The 26,909-nt window shown below is 35.4% G+C and overlaps 1 protein-coding gene and 1 long non-coding RNA gene across 2 annotated transcripts; one reads left to right on the top strand and one right to left on the bottom strand.

Moving 5' to 3' along the window:
* The first annotated feature begins 2,149 nt into the window (after nt 1-2,149).
* On the top strand, nt 2,150-3,556 carry LOC135078407 (uncharacterized). Its single transcript, XR_010258593.1, has 4 exons — nt 2,150-2,480; nt 2,573-2,867; nt 2,969-3,031; nt 3,240-3,556. It is a non-coding gene; the product is annotated as an uncharacterized LOC135078407 (long non-coding RNA).
* A 15,691-nt stretch (nt 3,557-19,247) lies between these two features.
* On the bottom strand, nt 19,248-22,497 carry LOC135078406 (52 kDa repressor of the inhibitor of the protein kinase-like). The gene is made up of 2 exons (XM_063972974.1): nt 22,311-22,497; nt 19,248-19,764 (listed from the first exon to the last, which is right to left on the bottom strand). The coding sequence occupies exons 1-2, from the start codon at nt 22,412-22,414 to the stop codon at nt 19,311-19,313; spliced, it is 558 nt and encodes a 185-aa protein (XP_063829044.1). The 5' UTR covers nt 22,415-22,497; the 3' UTR covers nt 19,248-19,310.
* Nucleotides 22,498-26,909: the final 4,412 nt, after the last annotated feature.

The raw sequence follows: 26,909 nt of genomic DNA, 5'->3' as shown, positions 1-26,909 counted from the left end.
CTTCGACGGAGTTGTGCTTAAGTGGTTAACCCGCGAAGGGAATCGTAACCGTCGGCGGTCAGTATTCTTTGTATGAAACTCCATACTGCAACGCACACTTTACAGGTTTTCTTTCCTAGTTGATAAGTCTGCTATGACCTTTATGGTTCAATAAGAAAGTGTTTCAGGATCTTATGGACCCCAAAGATACCGGAACCATGCCGTTATTCATTCCTCAGCTCTGACCCATTTTGGTAATAAATATTAGAGAGTAAGCGTTAGTTCGAGCCCATTTTCGCATCCGTCCGTATTTTTTATAGAAACTACAACAGCTGACACATTTTTTGTATTCCTTAGTGAATACATCTGTGCTAAATTTCAAGTGTTTTAGCAACAGCCGCGCCCACATTGCTTTGTCTTAAGTGTTTCTTATCCCATGGCATTTGGACTAAATTATACATTTATTCGCCGATCACCTTTGTTTCAATTGAAAGTTTACTTAAAAGGTCGTTTTACCCCTCGGATCGAACTATATTTGTGTGAGGAGGCCTTAAGACTATACGTCGCCGTCTCAGTACACTGCGCGTGCACACGGGACGTCAGCAAACAACAAACTAAAATCAAATGAACATTAATCTTAGGTTAGCCCGCTAACAATGCACTTTGAGTATTTATGTTAGTAATTTCCTGTCCATTTCACTTGTATTCAAGCGATGACGTATTGTTTGACAATTAGTTTAATGGAGCGTCACATCTCGCAGTGTCGTAACTCAAACATCCCTTTGGCTGGTAAATCTTCCAAATGTACCTTCCTGGTTAGGGCTGACACAAGTTTTAATTTAAACTCAAGGAACTATAGAGATTAGAATGTATAGTGTACAGAACATAAACTAGCATATCTTACAGAAAAAACTTAGTATTCTCAAGATAAAAGTTGGTCGAATGACATACATTCAGGAAGGAAAGATAACGTCAAACCTAAAAAGAAATATTGCCATAGGTCAACTTTCTTATCTGAAAACCATGTTAAATTTGTAGCTCTAGCAGATAAATGCAGGTCCTTTAAGCTAAAAGTCCAACTATGTATATGATAAAATTTGAAGATTTTATGGTAGATTATGTATACCTACAAGAATTTTGGAATCTTTTTTGGGTTTTTAAATGATTTTTTGTAATTTTGTGGGAAAAATACAGACCGCAATGATATTCTTTGTTTTTTAAAATGACTCATACCATCTCATTTGAAACAATCGCCCTCCCTTTTGTGGTTCTGGCAAAGGTTGGCCAGATCCTTTGTTCCAGCCCTGGCCAGGGTTGGCCATAAAGCCGGAGATGTGTACCGAATCGCTGGAGTAATGGCCTGTGAGTCCGGCAGGCTCGGGGGGCACTCGGGAACCGGGATGCAATCACACCGGATTGTAATCTTGTCTAAAAAAACAAACAATTGAAAACCAGCTTTGATGTTCGAAATATGAATAACAATAAAAGTGAAGATCAGACCCCCAAAAGTGCCATAAAAATTATAAAGCATGAGTTTAGCATATCTCTAGAAGTGGTGCACAAAAGTCCGGCAGCATTGCGCCTAAGATTAGTTCACAGTTTGAGCACTACTAGCCTTTTGACCACCATTGCAGTTGTGCTATTGATGGTTTGTTATTAAACCACTATTGAGAATGCAATATTTTGATGGCTTGTTACAGCACGGTGTACCGGAGTCCTAGTTTTATGGGCCATAAAGCAAAATTGACTCTTGTAATAATTGCCGCGGCCGCGACGGATGCTCGTCGCTGGACGTCCTCAATCAAACGACGCTTCGAGGAAGCAAACGCCATGGGAACACTACTACCACGGGGTGGAAACGCCATAGAGTTTGACAGCTCCATAGAGAGTGAATTTTTTTGACAGTTCCGAGAGGAAGTGACTTTTTTTATAGTTGTCCTTTATGCGACAATGGCAATGGTCTTTTGCGTGTCTGGAATCAAGTTAGTAAACATTTTCGAATTACAACTTCAACTTTTATTTATAAATTATTTTATTGAATCTATTTGCATTCTATAAATGAAATGTTTATTTAAAAGTATATTAATTCAAAGTCGTAATTTTCACTTTAATCAATTTAGTTCCGTCACAAGTCTACAACTGTGACATTATTAAAAAAAAAAAAGTCAAAAATTTTCATCGAAAAAACGTGTTTTTCTTTAAACAAATTTTATCTAAAATCAATAATTTCTCAATCAATATTAATAAGAACTACATGTGCATGGATTGCCAGTTGGATTGATGTTTGTTAAGAAGAAATTTCTCTCAAGTAAGATATCCACTCGAGAAAGGTTATTGCAGCTTGCAGCAACATCATGTTTTATCAAGTATTGAACCACACAAAGGATTAAATCTTCATTACAATATCATTCATAACTCCATTTAAATCAATGGAAACTAAATATGGATCGTTTCATGGAGTAACAACATACTTTGGAGTTTGGACCCAAAATACAATACACGTAGGTACCTACATCGCAGGCATAGATTGCAGGACACAGTGAATGATGATAACGTGTTTTATACAGTGAATCTAAGTACCTATTTGTTTCAGGTTAATATCGAACTTATAAGGTGTTAAGTTGCAATCACAATAAAAGTGCTTGCTATGGAATCACCGGTGCTGATCATTATTGTCAACTGTTACTTAAAATCCAGATGAACCAACCTTTACTTCCTATTCAAATAAGTTTAGAAGAAACCTATATAAGCAATAAAACCAGACCAAGAATGCTTGATTACAAACGATGAACTCATTTCATTTGCAAGTTATGCCATGACATAAATGCATTAAATTAGGAAGATTTGTATTAGATGAATATTAACTTCTGTTGATAAGAACATTTTTGGTAAGTACCTTTAAAATTTAAAACACCCTCAAAATGATTGTAACACTATCCTCTGACGCTTTTCGACTAGGATCAAATAAAAGTTAATTATTTAATTACAGATTGGTGGAATCCAGATTCTGTGAATGTACATGTAATTGATTGACAAGTACACATTTGACAAGGTAAATTGATTTTATTTAACAAAGTAGTGCAAATCTAGAAACAAAACAGACAGTAAGATAGGTATGGTAGATAAGACAGATCACTTGTTCATCTGCTGTACTCTTTATAATATTAGTGTAGAATGTAGATGATGTAGGAGATTACAGTCTTACGGTGACATGCGCATCTTTTTGCTCTTAATTTACAAATATTTCATATATTTTACAGGTGGTGTGAAACGTGTAGATCTGGCCTGCTTACAGTGGCTATTGGATTGGACAGAACCAAAGTGAGAGTGAACGTGTGAATTTATGGAGAACATTAAAAACTATTTTACTATAAGTCATAACGCAACTTATTTTGTATGAGTTACATACAAATGTCAAGCCGTGAGTACATTATGTAAAAACTAAAACAATGTACCTACTGTAATCACAACAGTAACTGTAATCTTTTAAAATCCAATAGTTTTAATGCTTATTGATTTTCGTAAACAAAATATTTCATGTTATATTTCATCAATAAAGTTTCATTTGATACTTCAATAGTTTTATTTTTAACCGCAATACATGAAAAGGAACGGATCATAAAAAAGTATGACAGGTATATTTAATCTGTGGGCGGCAGACGCCATATTGTATTCAGCGCCACCTACTGGACAATCTAGCTCGGTACCAGTTTGTTTATCGTTTAACCAATACTAGGGCCGTTTCCTATCTGTCTTTAGACATACTCTCTAATCTGTGACTACTACCCCAAAAACAATAAATTAATGAAATTAATTCATATAATAAGACTAGAGGAACTCCCAGTAAAAATGCCCTTTCTGGAATGTGGTGCACGACTTCATAATTAAAATAATAAATAATATTTCTGGTTATAAGTACGAGTATATTTAGTTTCAGCCCCCCAAAAGCAATAAAACTATTTTTCGTTATAAATTCCTGAAGGACCTTTGTTCGGTATACAATATTGAATACACGCATTTACTCAAATAAACAATACTGTATTGCCCAGAAATTTTAAGCCCTCACTTGTGACGTCATTTCAAAAGTGCTCAAAGTGATTGAGATTCAAATTTAACCCTTCATGTGTCGGACCTGACCGCTGCATTCTCAGACCCACTGGTCTGAAGCACCCGGGACCGCATGTGGCTCTAATCGATTCAATTTGAATACCCCCGCAGTATGTACTTAAATGTACCCGAATTTCCATGGGGCCAATCAAACGAAACTTGTTCCATGTGAATGAGATCACATTTCCATTGTCATGCTAGTTTCGGGATCTGTAACTCGGTAATTTATACAGATAAATCTCGCTGAATTAGTTAAAGCCGAGTCGTTGGTTTCGTGTTCAAGTTACAATTCCAAAAAATACATCGGGTTGGTTCTACACGTATGGTAAGTAAGACTGGGGACAAAGTAGTGAATATTCACTGTGTCAGTGTCTTATAACACACAGTAGTACAATGTGATGGTGATATCTTGTCACTTTATTCCAGCTATTTGTGTAATGACTCAAAATATTAAGCTCGACATAAATAATAGTCCAACGATGCAATAAACTCTATTTATTTCAAATCTCTCATTACAAAACCACTTTTTTCACAACTACTAAATCTTATCTGACATTGACGATCAATAAAACAGTCTGATTTATGAAAGGGTTAACACGTCAAATGCAAAATTATATTCAGTCGATGATACCCATATCCTAAATTCAGTGGGCCCGTATCCAAGGCATGTGGGACAAAAAGACCACGTTTTTGTCCCATACGCAGCAAACGTGTCAAGTTACGTATTTTTTCTCAAACTCCAGGTCCAAGGGACCGATTTAGCCCAAATTTTACGACCGATCTCTGTAAGACCATAAAGGTTAATATTGGGTAATAAATACTTTTTTTCTGAACAAAGCTAGAGGATCTTTAAATCAAAAATCTTTTCATTAGTCACTACCGAAAAAAATCTAATGAGTTTTTTTGTAGTCAAATTAATGGTCTGTTCAATAAATAAAATGTCTGAAAAAAGTGGAACGGATATTTAAAAGTGAAGCAAATCTGTTCACAGTTTCTAATGTGTTTTACGTGCTTGGAATAATACGACAGTTCTTTTCGATTTCTTTAAAGCTTTTTGTTGGACATTTCGCGAAGTCGGTAACTATGTTTTTCTGTTCTTTTGTACGTTTATCCGGATATATTATTACCGATATTATTAATACTATTTTCAAGTAATAAATAGTACAATGTTTTCTTAAAGAATTACTTTGCTTTCCGTGTGTACAAAATAAAGTAGTACCTAACTGTTTAATAAAACAGCAAATCAAGTTTTAGCGTTACATGAAAATATTGTTTTAGAATTTTTCGAAGCTTTTAGAAACATTTTATTCCTTAATTTTCAATTTAAAGCTCTGATAATAGGTACTACTGTACCCACTATCAAAGAAAAACAATGATTATGTTCCAGCTGTCTCACTCAGCTTAATATCGATTGTCATAAAATAAGATTAGATAGTATTTCAATTAGAATTTTATTCATTTAAGTAGATTATAGACAATTATAGACAAATAGATATAGCTACCCATTATTAGTATTCCTAGAGCTACTTTGACATTATCAAAGCATCCAAGAGTGTACAAAACTCTTTGTTAACAAAAAGAGCTTTTATCACGTTTCCTTCGCTCACGTTTGCCCAAGTTTACTGTAATAAAAACGAAACCAGTCTAAAATTATAACCATGTGCTCCGAACCGGTTTGGCGACTGTGTTAACACGGCTTTATTGTCTAAAGGTAGATGCAGACTGATAGCGCTCTTAGCTACCGTGTTACGCAGGGCACCTTTTAACTTTGTCATTTTAGATACTGATTTATGATTTCTGACAAATATTAATGTCGTAGCATTATGAAACAACAATCAATCAAGTATAAATGTACAGTTAGGAACGGAATGACGCATGGTATTGGTAAACTTTAAAATTTAAACAAAGAATGGAATTAAATCTAAGACTGAGTTCAATAATCTTAGAATACGTACGACCAATATTTATGATACATTGATAATTTAACAGTGTGTTGGATTCACACAGTTTCATCAAACGGATAGAAAAACGGTTGCACGTCATCTAGACTGTAAGCTCAATTCCGAATACAAAACTTTCCAAGTTTTACTTTGTAGAGAAAACCATTTTTGTAAAGCCACGTAGCTGCGTAGTAAGATACGATCTTTCAAATAACCCTTTTGGTCTCGTATCTGATGAGCGTGTCCGTCCGTTTTTTCGGCCAAATTCTTAAAATAATTCAACAAGTCGAAACATCTCTTGTGTGGACGAGCCCTTAGCCTTCAAAACGCCCAATTAACGATTCGTAGTTACGGCCGAAAATAAACGATGTGCTTTTGCTAGAACGTTATGGAGAAACGTATTGAGGTCAGCAGTATTGAGTTTAGAGATATGGTTACGAAATTAGATTTTGCGCATAAATTAAGTTGCATACTTACGTATTAGGACATGTTTTTTCACTTGAAAAAAGCTCAAATGAGTCTTGAACTAAAAACCTCTCGATAGCTGGGCGAACGCTCTTCTTTTAATGCAGAAATCAATAGATTCTGAAATCTATTGATTTCTATATTGAGTAATGAAGTCTCTGAGAGCTATTAAGAATGTGCACTCTACCAACCCACGGTTCCCATCCGGTCTCTAGCTATCGTATCAGAAAAAAAGCTTCTTCCTTTTACGAGTATAAAGTACACTTTCTCATAAAAAAATCTCCTAAGTTAGTTTTGGCTCAAAAATCATGACTCTAACCAGTTTTGTATGTCAAATATAAAAAAAACGAATCTTCTATGTATCAGAAACCTTCAAGGGCCTATACGTACGGAACACTAACGCCCCAAAAGTCCAAAACATGGCATAAAACCATTATCTTTTTATTCTACTCTCAAGCATTTTTGCGCTACAACATGGGTGCCCTTGGTCAAACTGGTTTAGTTTTTGTCCACGCTTAGATAACTCTTTGTTGGTTGTGGTTTTTTGTCTCTGATTAAATATACTCGGAGCGTGATTGTCTATGGAAATGTAGAGTCACGACGCTGATGGATTGATTGTTCACTTTAAAATTATTCTGCTTGGACGTCTTAATTTTTGGACAGAGATAGCTTTGTTAAGCAAAAAGTTGTTTTGTTACCTTGTTCAGCAATGTTAAGTGTATGAAGTGAAAAACATTTAATAGACAGCATTTATGAACTTTTTTCAATTTAGCTAGATAACTAATTTTTGTCTTGTAAGTAAGTACACAACCACTTAAGATGTACCGAGCACCCGTAGTTACTCAAGGACATCTACGAGACAAAATCCTGCGTACATACTGTGTCAAAGCCATCCATCTGTCTGTTTGTGTAAAACATTAAACATGGCTCAAACACGACCCATAAAGCCGCACATAAATATCCCTATGACACAAAGTACCCATAATTTTGCACTCCCATAATATTTGTCATGTTAAACAAAACAAATGTGCGTGTGAAGTGTTATCATTGCCTCTAAAAATATCAAACTAGGTCGTCTCTCGTAATGGTTAATATGCTGATCGTAAACAGGATAGTGTAGTGTCTACCTACTAAGGGCCTGGGCAGACGAGCTGCTTAAAAGTCTCTCAACTAACGATACTGTTTCCTTGTTTTCGCTTCGCTATGCTCCAAACCTCTCTAGCTCTACCATATACCTACCACTTATTGAATCGATATCATAGATTGTCTACAAAAGTCTACATGACCTATTCGCTGCGCTGGCGTTTGTTAAGTCTAGATTGTTCAAATCTACTTAGTTAATTTTTATAATAAGTACAGCGTAATCACAAGTTTTAATATGTTCTTGATACTTGCGGAACGATTTATAAATTATCGTCCTAGAAATAGTCGCAAGTGTGTTTCGGCCCTAAGCTCAATTCGACCGTGGAGTTAATTTAAAACGAGATTACTACGCTCGCTACACGAGCATAATAAAAAAATCTACTACGGCCTGTTTGAAACGTCAAAATTATGCCAGATTATACGAGCATAAAACTGTAACTTGGACTGTGGGTAGATAATTATGCTAAATGATTATTTTTATTATTTCGATATTAATTTAAAGCGTACCCTTTATATCCATGTCCCTTGCTTGAATACTAAGTTTCTATAAATATCAAACCAGTAAAAAGATCGTATACTTAACAGGTTGAATAAAGCTATCAACAATCTTGATTGGTGTTTTGTGGATATTTTTTTGGAAACGGATTCGAAATTGTGTGATTTGATAATAAAAAGATTTTTTGCGCTCGCGCACGCACTTGCACGATTTCATATAAAAACGACTCTCCATCGTAACGTAGAATTTACAAAAAATATTCGTCTTAACAGTTCCACGGTCACAATAGCAGGTTCGAATCCCAACATAAAAGGGCATGTGTAATCTAAACAAATCAACCCGTCCCTTTCTCGCTCAGCCGAGTGTGAAAAAGACAAAAGAAAATTGTGTGCGAGTAAAAAAACAGCTGACGAGTTACGCGGCGACAGAGGTCACCTTTTTATTTTGGGACCCAAAAGTAAATTTGGAAACCTCTTCAAAGTTGACTTTTGTTTTTTTACGGTCAAAGTTTGTGATTTTATGTTATTTTGGAACGAGCTGAAAGTTGGAAAGTTTTTCATTACTTATTCTATTTTGTTAATTATAATAGGTATTCAAAAATGGGAAAAAATATTATGATAAATGACATAATACCTATAAAGCCAACTATGTTCTCATCACCCGGCTCATGAAGTAAACTAAAACAATTTATTTTTATTCATTTAAACTTTCATTCCTTATACTCGTAATTATAAAAGCCTGCAGTTATTAAAATGGCCGTCTGTCAAAAAACTTACCAAATGTTTTATTTGAAGGCTTTATTACGGGGAGCTTAATTTTCAGATAAAATAAATAAATATTCTTGCAATACCACAAATTACTGGTAATAGATTTGGGCACAATACCCGACCACTCCCCTCGCGATACAATCTCGGTGTTGAATGAAAATCGAATTATCAAACTTGCACGTCCTTTGTTCGGGCGCACGCCGTGACGTCAGGATGTCGTATCTGACGCCCATCTTTGGAAAGTAATAGATAGATACTCTTTATTACACGGATGGCGGCACATTCATTAAATCATCAGCCATTGTAATAGGTGTCATTTTGCAACAAAAATATAGGCCAATGTGGTGCGCACTGTACAGTAAACCATAGAACATTGACAATGACGTAAAATAACACAATAAAACAAGTGATAGTTGTTTTAATTAATAACTAAGTAGGATTGCCCTTTGTTAATTCCTCAAACAATAAAAATCTATCCACTCTAATTAACTCGTTTACTTTTGTGTGAATAGTAAACGAATTAATTATGGTGTTGGTTAATTTTTAATGGTTACCATGTGTAGGGTTGTGAATACGTCGATAAAAACACTGAAAATTAAAATTACTTTTAACTTTTACATATTTATAATTCCAAATTCTCGGTAGCTCTGTGTCTAAATCAGTCGATGGGTTCAGGATTGCATCCAGTTCGTCTTCGTTTCAGCCAAATGACGTCCACTGTTGGAGAAAGGCCCACCAAGCAATTCCTTTTCCACATTTTGTTCACATGTAATAAAAAAAACGAAAACTCGAGCTTTTACGATTCTGGTTTTAAAGTTAATAAGAATCATATTTTTTTTTGTCAAAATCAAATTATAATGTTATCGATCGACCATGATGAGGGCGTTGTAGTTATTATGAAGAACATTAGTTATGGGAGCGGCTAAAATCCTCGCATTAATTTAGCACAGCTTTTGGAATACGTTAATACTGATTAAGTCAATATTCAATTCATTTAAATTAAGCTTTATGTAAATACACATTAGCATGAATATGAAATAAATAAGGAGTTTAACAACCAAACTTTTACTTAAAATTTTCATAACCAAAGGCTTTACGTATAAAATATTCATTTTGAATTTATTAATGTCGCCACAATCAAGTCGTACGCAGTGGGTACTGGGTACTAGGACCTAATCGTAATGTTGTAATAAAGAATTTCAGTAACCTATATTAGAAGCATAGGTGAATTAAGATTTTAAAAACTTTAACATTAATACTACCCTTCTTTTCTTTCGTTCCAACCGAAAGAAGCTCAACAACTACTTTATACCGGTATGCACGGCCCGCATCCAGGATTCCAGGTGCTTCCCGCTACCTTCACCAGATCGTCGGTCCAACGAGTAGCATATATATTTTTTTATGAATTATTACTAAAATGCGGGAGTAAAGTATACTCCACCTGCCCGCGCTGTGACGTCACTGGCTTAATGCTTGAATCGCCTATTGGGAAGTCCTCATTATCTTTGAGATGCAAATGCGATGTTTTAAATAAAGCCTGGTTCTGTGACGTCATCCATTTGCAAATCTGAACGGTTATTCCAATTATTGTTTCGTATAATGAGAGTTTTAATAGAATTTCTTTTATATTATTAATTTCCTAAATGACCATGTTTGGTGATAGAGAAAATAAAATACGCCTATGAGAGAATTGAAAAGCTATTTCGATAGATATGGACATAAATAATGCAATTAATAGGACTTTCACTAAAAGATCCAATCAATCCGAATCCAAAAGCATAAGGTTTCACTCCTAAATCAAGAGTAATAAAATATTTTTTGAAATAAATATCATTTTGTGACACAATGCAGAATAGTAGGAAGCAGGAAGCAAATCTTTAGGCTAAATATAAATAATTACAGGTAAAATGTGTTATACATTTTTACTTTTTTCTAGTCATTGACAATAAAAAGTCAATGTAAATAATAAATTAGATAGGAGTAATTGCCCTTTACAAGTAAAGTAATGTGCGAACTTAATTATTTCACGTACAAACGCGCGGCGTTACAGGATGACTTGAGAGACAATGATGAACACCCAAATACCCATTTCACACGCGAAGCCTCTCAAATTACTCTTCTGGGGTAGGGATGGGGGATTTATGGAAAACTTATCGATATATTTCATTGATGTTTTAGGAAATTGTTTTAAACTGCCCATAACATTCATTCATTGCGATGGAATTCGTCATCGCGATTTTGTTTTTGTCGCTCTAATTTTCTACTACTAATTAAACTGTAATTTAAATTTAAAACGATAGCTACGATTAGAAGGGTCACGCAGTTGCTTAGTGCTTACAGAATAATACGAGCGTGATCAGTTTATCCAAATATTAAGATAGGTATTAGATACATCAGCGACTTCATTTAAATCATGACAAAAACCAGACAAATGTTGATTTTCACAAAAAAAAAAAAACAAAAAAAAACGAAAAAAGACAGTTGAATTTTTCAAGAAGAAAATCTAGACCAGTAATTTTTTATTTATCGACAATTTTGCCGACACATCCTCCCTACCCTAAATACACAGCTGTTCGACTGAATCATATCCCATATCAATCATACGCGGCAAGCGCCCACCTTAAGTTGAGCTGGCCTCATCAAAGAAAGTCAGCTCTTTGGAGCTATTCTCCAGGGTGCGAGGGCTCCAGCCAGCCTGGTTGTGCTGATTCAGGCTACACACCAATTTCGGATCCTGGATGTTTGAAGGCTTTTGGATTTTTAAGCCTGTATTTTCGGGGAAGGATATTCTTTTCGCTCTTAACTTCGAATTATGACTCCAATTTATCAGGCATCTAAGCATATAATTTTGTCAGTAGGATTAAACGGGATATAAAACAAGGCATTTCGGCTAAGAATTTCTGCGAAATTGTGAAGAGTTTTTAATAATGTGTAATAAAATATTGTTATTAATAATGAATTTCATTAGGCACTTTATAAAATCAAATCATAGATGAGAGAATATGTCACCAGAATAGAAACATCAGAATTTCAACACCGATTATGAATATGATAAAATGTCTTGTTAGTGAGCTGTTTGTGCTATAATGTTTCTTAACTGTCTATTTGAGTACAAACGAAATTTACATAGGTACGAGTATGTAAATTAGTATAAAAACCTTCAAATAAATATGTATTTCAAACTAGTGAAATAGGCCAGCCACTTCACTATCAGGTAAGTCACGAAATAATTCAGCATTTTCTTTTATAAAATCGTCCAAAAGTGTCAAAACTGCTCACTTCACACAAAGAGGGACGTCCTCCCGGGGCCTTATTCCCGGGGGGAGGCGTTTTCCCGGAGTGCCTGGCAACAGGGCTTATTATACAAAAAGAAAGATAACCAAGAAACAATGTGCTTATTTTCGGTACAATTTCCCCTGATTTCTGAAATCTGAGTCGTTAGTAACAAAATAATAAAGACGCTCCGTGTGTGGCGTATGGTAATAAAAAATAATATTGTTTTATAGAAATGAAATGTAGATGTATAATTTTATTACTTTATACACATTTATTTCGACTGTTAAACTAAAAATATACATTCAATCTTATCTACATTCCCGTTGTATAATACGTAAATGGGTATACAAAACAACGTTTTCTCTGTTCTAAGCATTGACCTTGCCCGCTTATCTGCCTATCAGTGCACATAGCAACTGCGGTGGTCTTTATTGTGTGGGCAATAAGGTTGAAGATCCAGTGCTATCGCGCTTGTAATCAGATCACCGCTAACACGCGTGTCTAAGAGATAAGTGATACATTAAAGGAAAAATATGTCAAGATTGAGTCCAAAACTAAAACGGGTTCTGTAGAATATATCATAAATGTTTTATGTTACGACTAAGCACCTACGTTTGTTTTTATTTCTAATTAAGTGTCAAAGCCACGGCTAAGCCGATTTTGACGTAAAACGAAACAAATACATAATACTGTGCTAATTGGACAGAAATTACCTAGTCCTAATATAAGCCGATCTTGTAAGAGGCTTATACTTAATTTTTCTGTGCATAACTATTTTTAGATAACAATTGTACTGCTAACACACACCAAGATAAACTGTAGCATATTATGTTACTTTAATTACTGCTATTTTGCAAAAAAAGCTACCTTTAAAATCTGTTGTCGACTGTAAAATAAGACTCTCTATCTATCATAAACTTATGAAGCTTAAAGTAACTATTGTGAAACAATCGTTTAGGTATCACTTAATGGCCGCGGACCCCTATAAAACGCAGGTTATCATCACAAACAAGTACATCCATCAAGCCTTATCCGCCATCTTTGTTCGACAAACCCAACCTCTTTTCAACTCTCTACGCTAATAAATAAGATACAATCTCAGTTAACACAAACGTTTGGTTATCGCACTATGTGTATTTAGTTATATCCCCAACCGGTTTGATGCAGCATTGTTAAACAGAATGAAAGAGTTTGTATGTAAATTAATAGTATTTGCATATGTATTTTCTATCTCTGTTAATTTTGGAACCCGGCTGTTAGCTAGTTTTGGCGTGATGCGGCAAGGGAGGGGTTAATTGCTATGATTTGATGCGCAATATGTTAACGAATAAACTTTCTTTTGGTAAAAACGGTATTATAGAAGAATCGATACAGTAGTTTTTATGCTTAAAGCCTACAAAAAAGTGTCTCTGAAAGTAGGTACTCGTAGTTGCCAAACTAAAAAACACTCCGATGCATAACTCTTTATTTTATTAAGAACTTCTTATAGACATCATTTTTAGGCGTTGAAAATGTTTCTTCGGTCTGAAATTCCATGTAAACTATCATATTATTATCAGTTCTGGTGAACATCTGTTATCGCGTTTGAACAGCTGTGAGGCTGCCACTCCTGCGCTGCTCGAGATAAAATAACACACCGCGTTGATTCTCCGAAGGCAGGAAAATTTCAATTTCTAGAAAGGATTTTTAAAATTGATTACTTTATAAAAACATACAGGTTCAGTATGAACTGGCTGAAAGACAGATTTACTTCTTACGTGAGAAATTTTAAAACAATAGACATAACGCAACGTGCTCGTATTTTTAACCCTTTCAGAGAAGAATACAATACTAGATCTTTTGACTATCACTGGTAGAGAATACTTTCAGCCTATGTAAATTTTTATTACCTACCAACTTAAGCAACAATATTTCTGAGTCTCGCGTGGCTCAAACATGTAGATTGGTTTTTCGTTATGTTACACAAAGCTTGTACATGTTTTACATCATTTAACCCATTGTTTAGCTCAAAATACAAGATTAAATACGAAATTACTGAACTTCTATTCGCTCCACCGCTCCAACTTAGGGCCTCTAAACTACTTCCAAAATAAGTCTGTTGTTGTATCCTCTTAACTCAATATTAAGACAAAACTAACTGAAACAAGTAGCGAGAGAAGTATAGAAGATGCTTTAGACTTAGACCGATAACTATAAAAACTTTATTACAAGCTTGCCCTTGGTCTGTTCTTTTAAGTATTTATTTACCCAGTTTTTGATTTCGAATTCCAGAATAAATCCAGCAGAAACAGCTAAGAATTAATAGCATTATGGTGATTTTAGAAGTACACAATCAATTTTTACAGTTCTCTAGTTTCCAGTATTCATACAAGTTGTCATTCTCAACTGAACTTGTCTTGCTTCCATGCTTATCTCGTTCTTTTGTCTAAAACCAACATCCTAAGACGAGCCGCGGTCCTGTGTAAACGGGGATGTTTACCCCCTACCCTAGTTTACCCCTTACCCTCTTCATATAGCTTCAGTTACGACTTGAGGGTAAAAATAGCAAGTCAGAACAGAATTGTTTAAGTTAAGCTTAAGAATAACAAATAGGTTCTGTACGTGCCATATGCTTTTGACTTTTCAGACACGCCTCTACGGTCGTGTTGTTAAAATATGTTTTTGAAACTATGCCAGATTATTTTTGTATTCATAAAAAGTTACTACACAAATGAACGAAAGAGCTCCATCAAATTATTATTTAGCTGTTTTATACACCTCATTCGTTCGTACGTTTCAGCCAAATGACGTCCACTGCTGGACAAAGGCTTCCCCCACAAAATGCCAAGAATTTTATACACTATGAGTGTAATATGACGACAAATAGTACTAAAAGTTTAATAAGTTTCAGACTCTATCAAAGTCTAAAGGCAGATTCTAGATTTTCATTCTAAGAACCCATTTCATTAATGGATATCAGTTAAAAATTCTTGATTTATAAATTAACGACGTTAATAAATAAATATTACTTTGATATCAGTCAGACTATAAAAACTGAGAATCGTAACAAGGTTTAATTTCTCTGGTTTTTATGTGTTGGAAAATGGACTTTTTCGTGTTATTAATCATGATATGGTTCTTAAAGAATTAACATTTGATCATGTTCAGCTTCCTCAAAGTCAAACAGTTCGTTATCATCTTATCACGTTATCATTGATAACGCAATCTAAAGGTGACTGACCAGCAGATCAGGCGATACCTTCTGTTATCGTGTTAAATATTTGTTATAATATATGACTTTGTTGTTACCTCATCGCAAACAATGATGCACATCACGTAGACATTGTTTTTTGGAGAAAAACGTGATTCACGCGAACTGCTGAAAGATTCTTAATTGTTTTTTACCCAACTTAATCATCTTGCAAATATATTTTGATTTATAACTTCCTCTGATATTTTAACGTGTAACTAGCCCAATTAATTGCTTTTACTCTCAGGCAATCTTTAGTGCAAACTAACTCCAGCATAGACAATCTAATTATACTTAGGTACCTACACCCTTCCTGCCTTCTCTCTGGTGAGTTTTTTAATTACTATAAAAATGAATATCTCTTGCCATGTTCATTCATACTGCAAAATAGAACGATTCACCGTTTAAATTAAAGATCTATTTCAACGATAATAGACGACATGGGTCTCATTTAAATTCCTTTTTTTTAAACCAGACTCAATAATTATTCGTACACGCTACGAGTGGATGAAATAATTCACAACAATCGGCGATAATGAAGAAAAATGGCTCATTGAATATTGCCTAAAGAGACAATTAGCGCTTTGAGACGGAGGAAATTAAAATGCAGCAGGACGGGAATTATTGCTGAGTTATTGCCCTCTAATGAGAAACATTATAATAATGAGCGTCGCAGAGATTTTCTCCCACTTTGGGCGCTGGTTTTGAACTTAATCTACGAGTAAGTTAATGACTTAAAGATAAATTTTAAAAAAAGATGATTTTTGTGACTTTTTCACTCCTCAACCAACCGTAACTGAACCAATTTTGATGTAAGTTTTAGGACCTAAAACGTTTCTGGTTTCCGAGAAATTACTTTTAATCAATATACAATGATCATTATATCAATTGACTCAACAAATAATAGTGTCAATGTGAAAACAAGGAAAGTTGTTATCATTTCAGGGAAACTGAGTGATTGTTCCCTCAACTGTACGATAACAATAATGTAATTTACATAATTTTTACTGAAAATTGGGGAACCGCTAATCAAAAGAATATTTATCATTTCCGGACGGACTTTGTAACGGAATTCAAAGAACTAAATCATAAATTGAAGTGGTTTTTAGTTCTTTTCTTTAAACAAAAAACAAGTCATAGATTGTACAGAGAATGTGTGACCCTGTATCGCCATAAATATTTGGTGGAATAACACCTACGTAGATACTAGTTACTAATTAGATGTAACAGTGTAACTTGATGTGCCATCCTCCTTACCTACCATATTTTCAAAAGCCAACCACACCCAATTTAAGGTGCTCAGTGTGAATTGAACAGGCAGATTCACGCCGTCACATCCGGTAGCGAATGACACGCGTCATTGAGAAATGTCACACGCACGCGTCTCTTCTCTACTTTTGCTCAAACAAACAAAATAGCTATAAGTATAAAAGTAGTGACGTAGATCAGAATTTCAATACCTACCACACTTGAAGCAGTCGATGTTTTTCAGCGAAAACGTTTCATATAATATCGTAAATTATGTTACTTAATAGTAGGTATAGTGACAATTAATGAAATTCAGAATTAATGAAATTAGTGTTGATACCATATCTGCTTGATGATAATAAGAGTTTCAGAGGATAGCGCCATACTTAATTCAATTAATTAAGATTACCTAATTAGTTTTAACAAAGATATGATAATATAAACCTTAATTAATTCCTATTTCGACCTAGGTCCTAGTTCTTAAAATAGCCATCTCCGAGGTCAAATCTTGGTCCTCTCAAAATTTTAGGTGTGAAAATGTAAAACGATACGATAGATTTCAGTAACACTCGTAATGTAAACGCGTAGAACGTTAATTTAATCAATTTATGCTTTCTTACAAATATCAAAATAAATTAAATACAAAACCTAGAACTGTCTGTTAACATCATCCATTTTCAATTGTGAATTATTCCCAACATCTACGAAATGTTTGCCGAAACTTCGTACAATAAACATTCGAGATTGACAAGTTTCCAAATTAAATTTCTATGAAGCGGCTTTACAATGCTTTCGCTTCAAAGGGAAAATTTTAACAATTGTATAGGGGCGTTTGCTAATGCGAAATAGTATCAAATTAAAAAATAATCCTCATTTTCTTTATTCATATGAATATTAATAAGTATTCATTTAAAAATCTTGTACTTAATTAGAAATGTTTTTCAAAATATTAGGGCAATATTATTTACATAGAATATTAAAAAAATTCTCACTGTATTTCATGTTTAGGAATTTGCACAGTTGGAATACTTCAAGAATACGTTTGCTGATCCAAAGTGTCCGAAGCAATTAAGTATTTTTTGCTCGTAAAAACGGTGGAGGGTTCTAATTCTCTTTGTCTATGGCGTAATTACAGCCTCTGCCTAGGCCAAGGATCGATCCAGATAATAAAACCTTTGCGGGAAACTTTCAGTGTTGTTTGCCAGCGCCAAGGGTGAGAGTCAGTTTGAGCGAAAGTTCTGTCGTAGTTAATTAAAATTTATTCCTTAACCCTGGTATCAGATTTAATCTGCCGCTACATTGTCCAAACAAGCCGGCGTTTTATCATTCGCCAAAGTTTAACCGTAAGTTACTGGTTTAGATATGAACTCGTGGAATCCGTGGGAGAGCCACGCTTCGGCATGAATGGGCCGGCTCGACCGGAGTGATACCACGGCCTCACAAAAAACCGGCGTGAAGCAGCGCTTGCGCTGTGTTTCGCCGAGTGAGTGAGGATACCGGAGGCCCAATTGGGGGGGAATGGGATTTAAAAGGTTGGCAGCGCACTTGTGACTTCACTGATGTTGCGGGTGTACATGGGCGACGGCAATTGCTTACCATCAGGTGATCCGTCTGCTCGTTTGCCTCCTATCACATAAAAAAAAAAAAAAAAAAAGAACTAAAGTGTGCATTACCTGGACTTCGCACCTAAAAACTCCGGATCTAATAAATCCTATTATCTAACTAAAACATACAGTGCGGAACTATTCCCACCGTTGTAACTCCAGCTTGGTCGTCAGTAATAACTTAACCAGTGAAGATCAAGTTTCTAAAACATATATGCGTCACTTTCAACGAATAATCAAGAAACCTTTCTGCTGGTCCACGGAACCCAGGCCTGGGAACTCTCCCTGTCCGCTGCGAGGATATAAATAAATGCGGGCATCCGTAATACAGTTAGTTTGTTTTTTGGGCCCCCGAATAGGCATTAGCCTGATTATATTTCCTTTCTGGGGGAAACTAATTAATTTCGTTTGCTGCTAAGAGCCTTGGATAGTACTTTTGAAGGAATTATGAAAGCCTTAAAAAGTTGAGATGCTCTAGAAAAGGCGGACCTACGAAATTGTTTGGTAAGTCTTAATAATTACTTACTTAAATTAGTTTGGGATGAACTTACGAGAGCAGTTATTTGTATTTGTAGTATTTTTCTGTATGAGACTTTGTGTGTTATTATAATACAAACACTTAAGTTACACATTATTTTCAGTTGACAGCACATTTTTGTAGCACCTATTAGAAATACATCTACATACTAAAGATACGTCTGTACTTACCTTAACTTTTTTCATGGAAAATTTATTGTAATCGAGAGTAAAATATGATATTAAAGGAGTTCTGCATTAATGTATTTTGTGTTAAGTACTTAAAGAAGTAAATTTTATTTCGTGACAGACAGTAGGAACATACAAACGCCATGGTCACAGAATATAGAAAGTATTGGACGTGTAGATATTAATTTCACTCCTTCGCCTTTATGTTCAGAATTTACTTACCTACACAGCTTAAACGTTAGGATTGTAGGTAGGTATGTACTACAAGCAAAGTAAAATAAAATAACATAATTTTAAGAAACATTTATTAACTCGGTCATAGAAGCGTAGTATCGACAAAAATCCGAAATGTTAAGCAGTGTCAGAATCAGTGTCGGTTTCGTTTTCTGTTTTAATTTCATCTGGCTCAAATTGTATTTTTTCTCTTAATTTCTTTCCAGATGTCTGTTCTGTAGGAAGTTTCCGTTTTTGTGACATACCTGATGCTGATGCGGCTTGTGCTTGTTGATCCAGTTCTACTTCCAAAGTCTCAACTTTAACTATACATAACGTATTTACATGCGATTCCTCGGTTTGTGTTGACGCGTCACAAACTCTACATGATTCTTTTTCATTTGGAATGCACGACTGGGGTTGGTTCGGAAGAAGTTTAGTGGGCACGGCATCTGGCAGTAACTTCCGCGTTATTACTTCACGCATCGCTGAACGGTCGAAGTGCAAGGAGCACACTTTGTAACTTTTCGATTTTAGACTAGGTTTATTCAATAAGTCTAATCTCCCAATTTGTTTTAACCATTCACTCCTCCTGGAACGTAAACATAATAAATACAAATATCAATAACAAACTACGTGAAAGACATTTCAAAATCTGTGCATATTTTTTCGAGCTCGACTTAACAGAAGGCAAAGGAACCACCTCGACCAGAACTTGTGATGGTGCAAATATAATGTGGTACAAAAAGATAAAATATATTTAAACTTGAACAGTTATTTGCAATCTCAAATTCATAAATTATCATAATCACTATCACTACCCAGTAGGGGAGAGGGGGGCAGCTTTGGACAGGGGCAGCTTAGAACAAATGAATTTAAAAATCACTGGTTTAGGCATTTATATTGCCAGCACTGATGCGCATAGCCGTCACATCTCATTTTTAATATCTAACTGTAGGTTAACCGGCAAAAGTGGTTTTTTGTTTTTGACTGCCAATTTCGCACTTTTTTATTTTGGTTCTAAGGATTTTGTGGACGTAGTTTTATAAAATAGTGAGTGGTTTGTTTACTATATGGAAGTTTAAATAGTTTCAATGAAGATTTGATAAGAAATTGCGATATAAAAGTATGTTCCGTTATTAAATTTATGTTTTTTTCTGGAAATATACCCATGGGGCAGCTTTGAACGAAATGGTTGGGGCACCTTTGAACTTTATAAATTTTCTTTTTTAAGTGGTATTATGAAACCTTAAGTTTTCTAATACTTCGTTGAAGGTTTTTACATAAAAAATAAGCAGATTGCTTTACTGTGACAGATAAAATTTCAAGCGGGTGAAGTCCGGGCAAAAGCTAGTTTTACTAGTTGATTGATATTTTTTAAATTATGCAGTTTTGTCTTTGATGTGTCATTAAACAGAAAGTTTATTAGTATTTAGTTAATTGATATATCTTATATTTACTTTTTTTTAATAATATCCCTAAGTTTTGTGTTACTTTGTACAGAGTGATGTAAAATAAAATAAACATGTTAAATTGATCCCAAATGACACTGATCATTTAAAATTTTGTTTATTAATTATTTTAAAAATACACATTCATAAATATTCAGTTTTATTTCATTGAAAAAAATACTAATTCAAAACTGCCCCAGGCGTGTTCAAGGCTGCCCCGACTATGGGGCAGTTTTGAACGTTTACAGGTCTGTGCAAAAATCTAAATATCTTAATAAGCGTTCATGAATAATTAAGAAGAACATCATTATTTTGTTGTGTGATAACCATAACCTCTATCTAGGAAGAAAAAATTAATGATGAAATCGTTCAAATTTGGAAGATATTCAATAAAGTATGAAAATTGTTCAAAGCTGCCCCCCTCTCCCCTAGTCTGTCCCTATGTATGCTAGATCTATAAAAAAACTACGCAACTGATTTTGATGCGGTTTGCCGCTATCTATACTTATAATAAATCTGTAGAGAGGTCAATTCTGTACATGAAATATATTTTCAAAATAACTATCAGGGGGTGATTAGTGATCGATACTGATGCCAAAAATGCAATCAGTAAAATTTTTGTCTGTCTGTCTGTCTGTATGTTCCTTATAGAAACAAAAACTACTTGACGGATTTTAACGAAACTTGGTACAATTATTCTTCATACTCCTGGGCAGGTTATAGGATACTTAGGAATTCCCACGGGAACGGGAATCAGCGGGAAAATCCTTTTGTATGAAAAATCTAAACCGCTTAAGTTAGACGCTTGAAATTTGGCATGCAGGTACCTCAGTAAACTTAAAGCTTAGTTACAACAGGATATTGCAAAATTCCCACGGGAACGGGAGTTAGCGGGAAAAAACATTTGTATGAAAAATCTAAACCGCGTAAGATAGACGCTTGAAATTTGGCATGCAGGTACCTTAGTAAACTTAAAGCTTAGTTACAACAGGATATTGCAAAATTCCAACGGGAACGGGAGTTAGCGGGAAAAAACATTTGTATGAAAAAATCTGAACCGCGTAAGATAGATGAAGGGGGGGTAAAACGAGATCCACGTGTACGAAGTCGCGGGCGGCCGCTAGTTAAATAATAAAATAATACATTTATTTATTTGCACAGAAACATTGTACAATAGTCAGATAAAAACAATCAGCTTCAACATGTTTCGTCTACGAGACATCTAAATATTTCACAAAGTCAATTACCTAATACATATTTTTTATCAAATCAATCATGCATTTTAACTGAGCTACATAGCCTACATATCACACATAAACCGTTTTTATTAGGCTATATCAATTCATAGTCAATTTTACAATTAAAATGTCAATATTAGTTTTTGGTGCATTTTAAGTTACAATAGCAGGGCATGAAAAATTGGGAATAAGATATAAAAAACTGTCACAACTTCTGAAGGGCTCGCGCGCAAGAGTGACTTTTGTTGCCGTAACTGTTTCGTCACTCGTCAGTCCATCGATGTATGGAGCGCACCTCCATACACACATTAGTGACAGAAACCAACCACACAGAAACTTTGCGCCCGTGCGAGTGACGAGACAGTCACGGCGACAAGTCACCCGTGACCCGTCCGCGCGCTATTATCATACAAATTACGAGTAAAATGTACAAATTAAAAATGTCTTACCTTTCAGGATCTGTCGGTAAAGTGAAAAACGAATCCATTGTATCCTTCTGTCTATTGCGACAGTTTTCCGCGCAGCAGTTATTGGTATTACGTTTCTTCTTCATTATCAAGCGGTGTGCAGCGCTGTAGGAGCAATGAACCGCGCGCCGACGCTCGGCCGGCCGTACGTACGCGTGTGCTCACAGGCGCGCGGCGGCCCCGACTGATTTGCAACTCCGAGTTGTCGCCGCTCACCGGCAACTCACGACAACCCGATACTGTCGGGCGCTGTAGGTAGGTATGGGCGGGTGAAAGGCCTGGGTCGTGGATTTTCTACACAAATATTACCACGACAGCATCACTATAACAGCAGTACGAATGTAATGTATTTTGTTACGTTGGTAAAGATTATGTATAAAACATTTTAATTAATTACATTTACATTATTAATTAACTGTATTGTTTAAATTTAATTAATTTTTTACAAAATCACAATAAATATTATCAGCTAACTATGTGTATGTACCTACTTATTATTTTATATCATTAATCATTATGTATTACTATTTTACTATAAATAGCGAGACTTTGGTAACAGGTGTCAAATATTAATAAGCTCTGTAGAACATAGGGGAATTTTAAGAAAAAAAAATAGTTCGTGGGTGATCTGAAGTTTTTAAGGAAAAATTTTAAGGCTTATTTTCGCGCACCACGTGTGCCAATTTTACAGATTCTGCGTTGCTCCAAAAATTTGCCAACTGTTTGCAAAGACACCCTGTATACTATAGCGCCGGACGTTGGTACCGGTCCGTCGCGTTGCGGTGAGTCGAGGAAGCGGGTTCGCTTCCCGCAGCATCACGTCGAACCACAAAGCTTCCTGATAATTATGTAAGGTAATTGGATAGCAACTGCATGTGCATGGTCACCATGTAGGTCTAAATGCTTATGCGAATATTTTACATACCTATGCATTTTATTACCGTTTTCATTTATAAAGTCATTATTTGAAGTGACATTTTCAGTGTCTTTTAATTTTTGTCCGTCTCCAGTAATTTACACGCGGTCGTAATAATTGAAACAAAACTTCTTACAAACAAACCATACATCAGTCATAATTTAGCCGCAGCCATCATAATATCAAAGGCGTGTTACTTAAAATGCCCCCAAAACAACCGCAAAGTAGACTCTACATGGTCTTGATTCAGTTCAGATTCCTTTGACTGAGGTCTGTTTCGAATTTATTGCATGCACTTTAAGACCAAACACTTGTTTTAGATCTAAAAATAGACTACAAAGTGAAGCAATTACCCGTCGTATTCCTTAAAGTTAGGGTTCATTTCGCATCGTTAGCGTCAGAGTAATGGTGGTCGCTACATCTGTACATTGTCTGAGCAAGTGAGAGTTCGATTACAGCTTTAATTGCGTGATTAAAAGATGCTATTTCTGTTCCTTTGTTCGTGATATAACTTAAATTAGTGCTTGTGATGTTTGAGTAAATCCTTTTCACCGTGATGTAGGTGGGTCATTCCACCGGCCAAGAAAATCACGTGTCCGGGGCCAAAAAGTACCCGAATATCATAATATTTTAGTAACAAATATTTTTATCTAATAGTATAACTTTGGTTCTTGTTGTTAAACCACAGAGATAGTTAATAATAGTTAATTAAGTAATTTAAAAAAAATCGTAAGTCGTCAAAAATTGATTACCACGACGTGTCCGCGCTCCCGATTTCAGAACAAATTTGCTCGTATAAATTAATCCGATATTATTACCGCTTTCAATGCTTATGTAATCGATTACTGATTAAATAAACATTGATAAATTAAATACGATATAACTATATCACTAAAAGGTTTTGTAAAATAACTATTTGAAGTTGTGTCCGGGCGTTAACCGTGATTACCCCGACACGTCGCTAATGTGCGCCTACGTCCCTAGCTACGAAATTTAGAAACGAGCTCTATCCTCCCCCGTGAACCTTTAGTGGTGGCCTGCGTGCCGAGGTGATCGGTAATGCAACTCGTCGCAGGATTTCGGAGTTATCGAGATAAGAATATGATTACCCCGACCTTGGTTCAGTGCACGATTGATTTACTCTATCCTGTTTTTTTAGGTTTCTTTACATGGAAAGTTCTTGAGAATGTACAGGAATAATGGTCCATGTAACCGCATTTTTGTGTATTAAAACATATGGGATTCAACTTACAGATTGGGCAGGGCTCAGGATAAACCTTAATTTTTTGACTACCCCGACCTTGATTACCCCGACTTTTGTCACCGAGTAATCAATAATACTGTAATTATACTAATGAATGATTAACTAAATAACGTTTAATAAGAAAAATTACCCTTTACTAAAATGAAATCCTATCTCCTATTAATACATAATATTATCTCTCAAAATTGGCAAGACCCCTGGACTCGACCTTATCACCGCTGAAATGCTGTAAGCCGATGTAAACTCCGTCGTTTACGTCCTGATACCTGTCTTCGAAAACATCTGGATGGAAGAGGAAGTCCCAGACGACTGGCATAAGTGGCTTCTAATTATTGTGCCGAAAAAAGGGTAAAGCAAGGGTATCAGTACCGGAAGACCCAAGAGATGCGATCTGGAGTGAGGAATTGCACACCGTTGGTGCAGAGGATGTCCAACGAGTCCACAATTTCACTTACCTCGGGAGCATCGTTTCAGAGCCTGGAGGTACCTGGAGGACATCACTTCGCGTATTGCCAAGGCCAGAGCTAACTTCGCACAACTTCGAGCCGTATTGCAGTCACGGATATTGACCCAAGCAAGATCAAAATATTCGGGTCCAACGTCAAACCAGTTCTGCTCTATGGGCGGGCGTGAAACGTGGAAGGTCACTAAGGTTATCTCGCACCAGCTGCAGATCTTCTTCAGCCGCTGTCTTCGCCGAATTCTCCAAAATTTTTAAACGACGAACTTTTGGAACGCTGCCACGAAATACCGATCGTTCAGCAGAATAAACGCTGCAAGTGGAACTGGATCGGCCACACTCTCCGAAGGGACCCCGATCACATCCCCAAGCAGGCTCTAGATTGGAACCCCCAGGGAAAATGCAAACGTGGTCGAGCCAAAAAAACAGCGGCGCACTGTTAAGACTTGGAGCGAGATCAAACGCGAAGCTTAAGACCGAATGCGATGGAGGACTGTTGTGGACGCCTTCTGTCCCATATAGGAGACATAGGACATTAAGTCACTAATATTATATGTATAATGTATATGTATGTTTTTTACTCTTTTACGCAACAACTACTTAACAGATTTTGTTAAAACTTTAAAATATTGTCGTTTATACAGTCACGGAATGAAAAGGTTCGTCAGTTTTCAAATTGATTCCTTCAACGAATCGCGAGCACATATTACCTTTTGAAACTATGTTACAGAATAATCTCGAGTTAGAGAAAATAATCTTTAACTGTTCGTCAGTAAAGTTCAAAATTATTCAGATCAAAGTTGTTTGACGATTTATCTTGTCAAGAAGATTATTATGATTGATAAACTAAAACCTTCTTGTTGGTTCAACCTGCCATTATTATTTTTATTAAATAAAAAAAACTATTGTCAATTGGTCAATGTCATCATTGCATTGCACTGATGGGATAGAAAAATAAACAAGCAAAACCTTATTTGATAGCAAACGTCATATTTATTTAAATGTTAGCAGCACTGTTTCTTGCACGTTATGTTGGCAGGTTTGGTACCTAGTGCAAGCGAAAACCGACACTAAGGTGACGAACCTTTTCATTCTGCGACTGTACATCAAAATAACAAATGGCTAGTTATAATAACATTTATTTTACCATAACTTAAAAAAACCTTAGAAAATAAAATATTTTGTTTTATTTTTGATTACTTTGACTCCCAACTTTGATTACCCCGACCATGAAAATTTTGATGTCGCATAACTTTTTATTCCTGCTTGCTACAGATGGGCCAATATAAAAAATATGCTCGTAATAATGTCTATTTTGAAATGTTTTACCTAAACTTACTCTAAATTCAAAAATAAAAAAGGTCGGGGTAATCAACAAAATAATCCAGATCCGGAGAATGACCGAGGTAGAACTAAATAAATCGATAAATGAAAGTTATGTTTGTTATCTACCTTCTATAAAAAGTAGCAAACAATTATTGGGCTAGCGTGTCAATCATATACACTTCACTTGACAAAGATTAATGCATCGTGTGTGATTAAAAACGCTAAGTAAATACCTAAATCAACCTCTAGAATTAAATAATTCCCTTGCTATTTTCAACAAACTAAGGGTCAAATTTATGTTAAATTTTATGACTCGTGCGAAAAAATATTTTATTATTCTCGTTCTTAACGAAAAATGTAAAATCTAAGAGATTGCGAAAAGAGAGTTTTAAAAAATAAGCGCAACTCATTAACTGAAAGATTAGCTTAATTATTATTGGAACTTTTGAAAAACCTCTCAAGAGTGGCACTCATTAACATCAACTTATTAATAAGCACTCGGCTGCGGTTTAACGATGATTAATTAAATAATGAGGCCCGCGGTGGCGGAGTGCCAAGTTTCTTACAGAATTGTGACACAACGCTTGATTTACTAATGGGACTTAGTGGAAAATT

This window comes from Ostrinia nubilalis, chromosome 15 (assembly GCF_963855985.1).
Source record: "Ostrinia nubilalis chromosome 15, ilOstNubi1.1, whole genome shotgun sequence".
In the NCBI taxonomy this organism is placed as follows: Eukaryota; Metazoa; Arthropoda; class Insecta; order Lepidoptera; family Crambidae; genus Ostrinia; species Ostrinia nubilalis.
The sequence above is the reverse complement of the archived record's forward strand: the minus strand, read 5'-3'. Positions and strand labels throughout refer to the sequence as shown.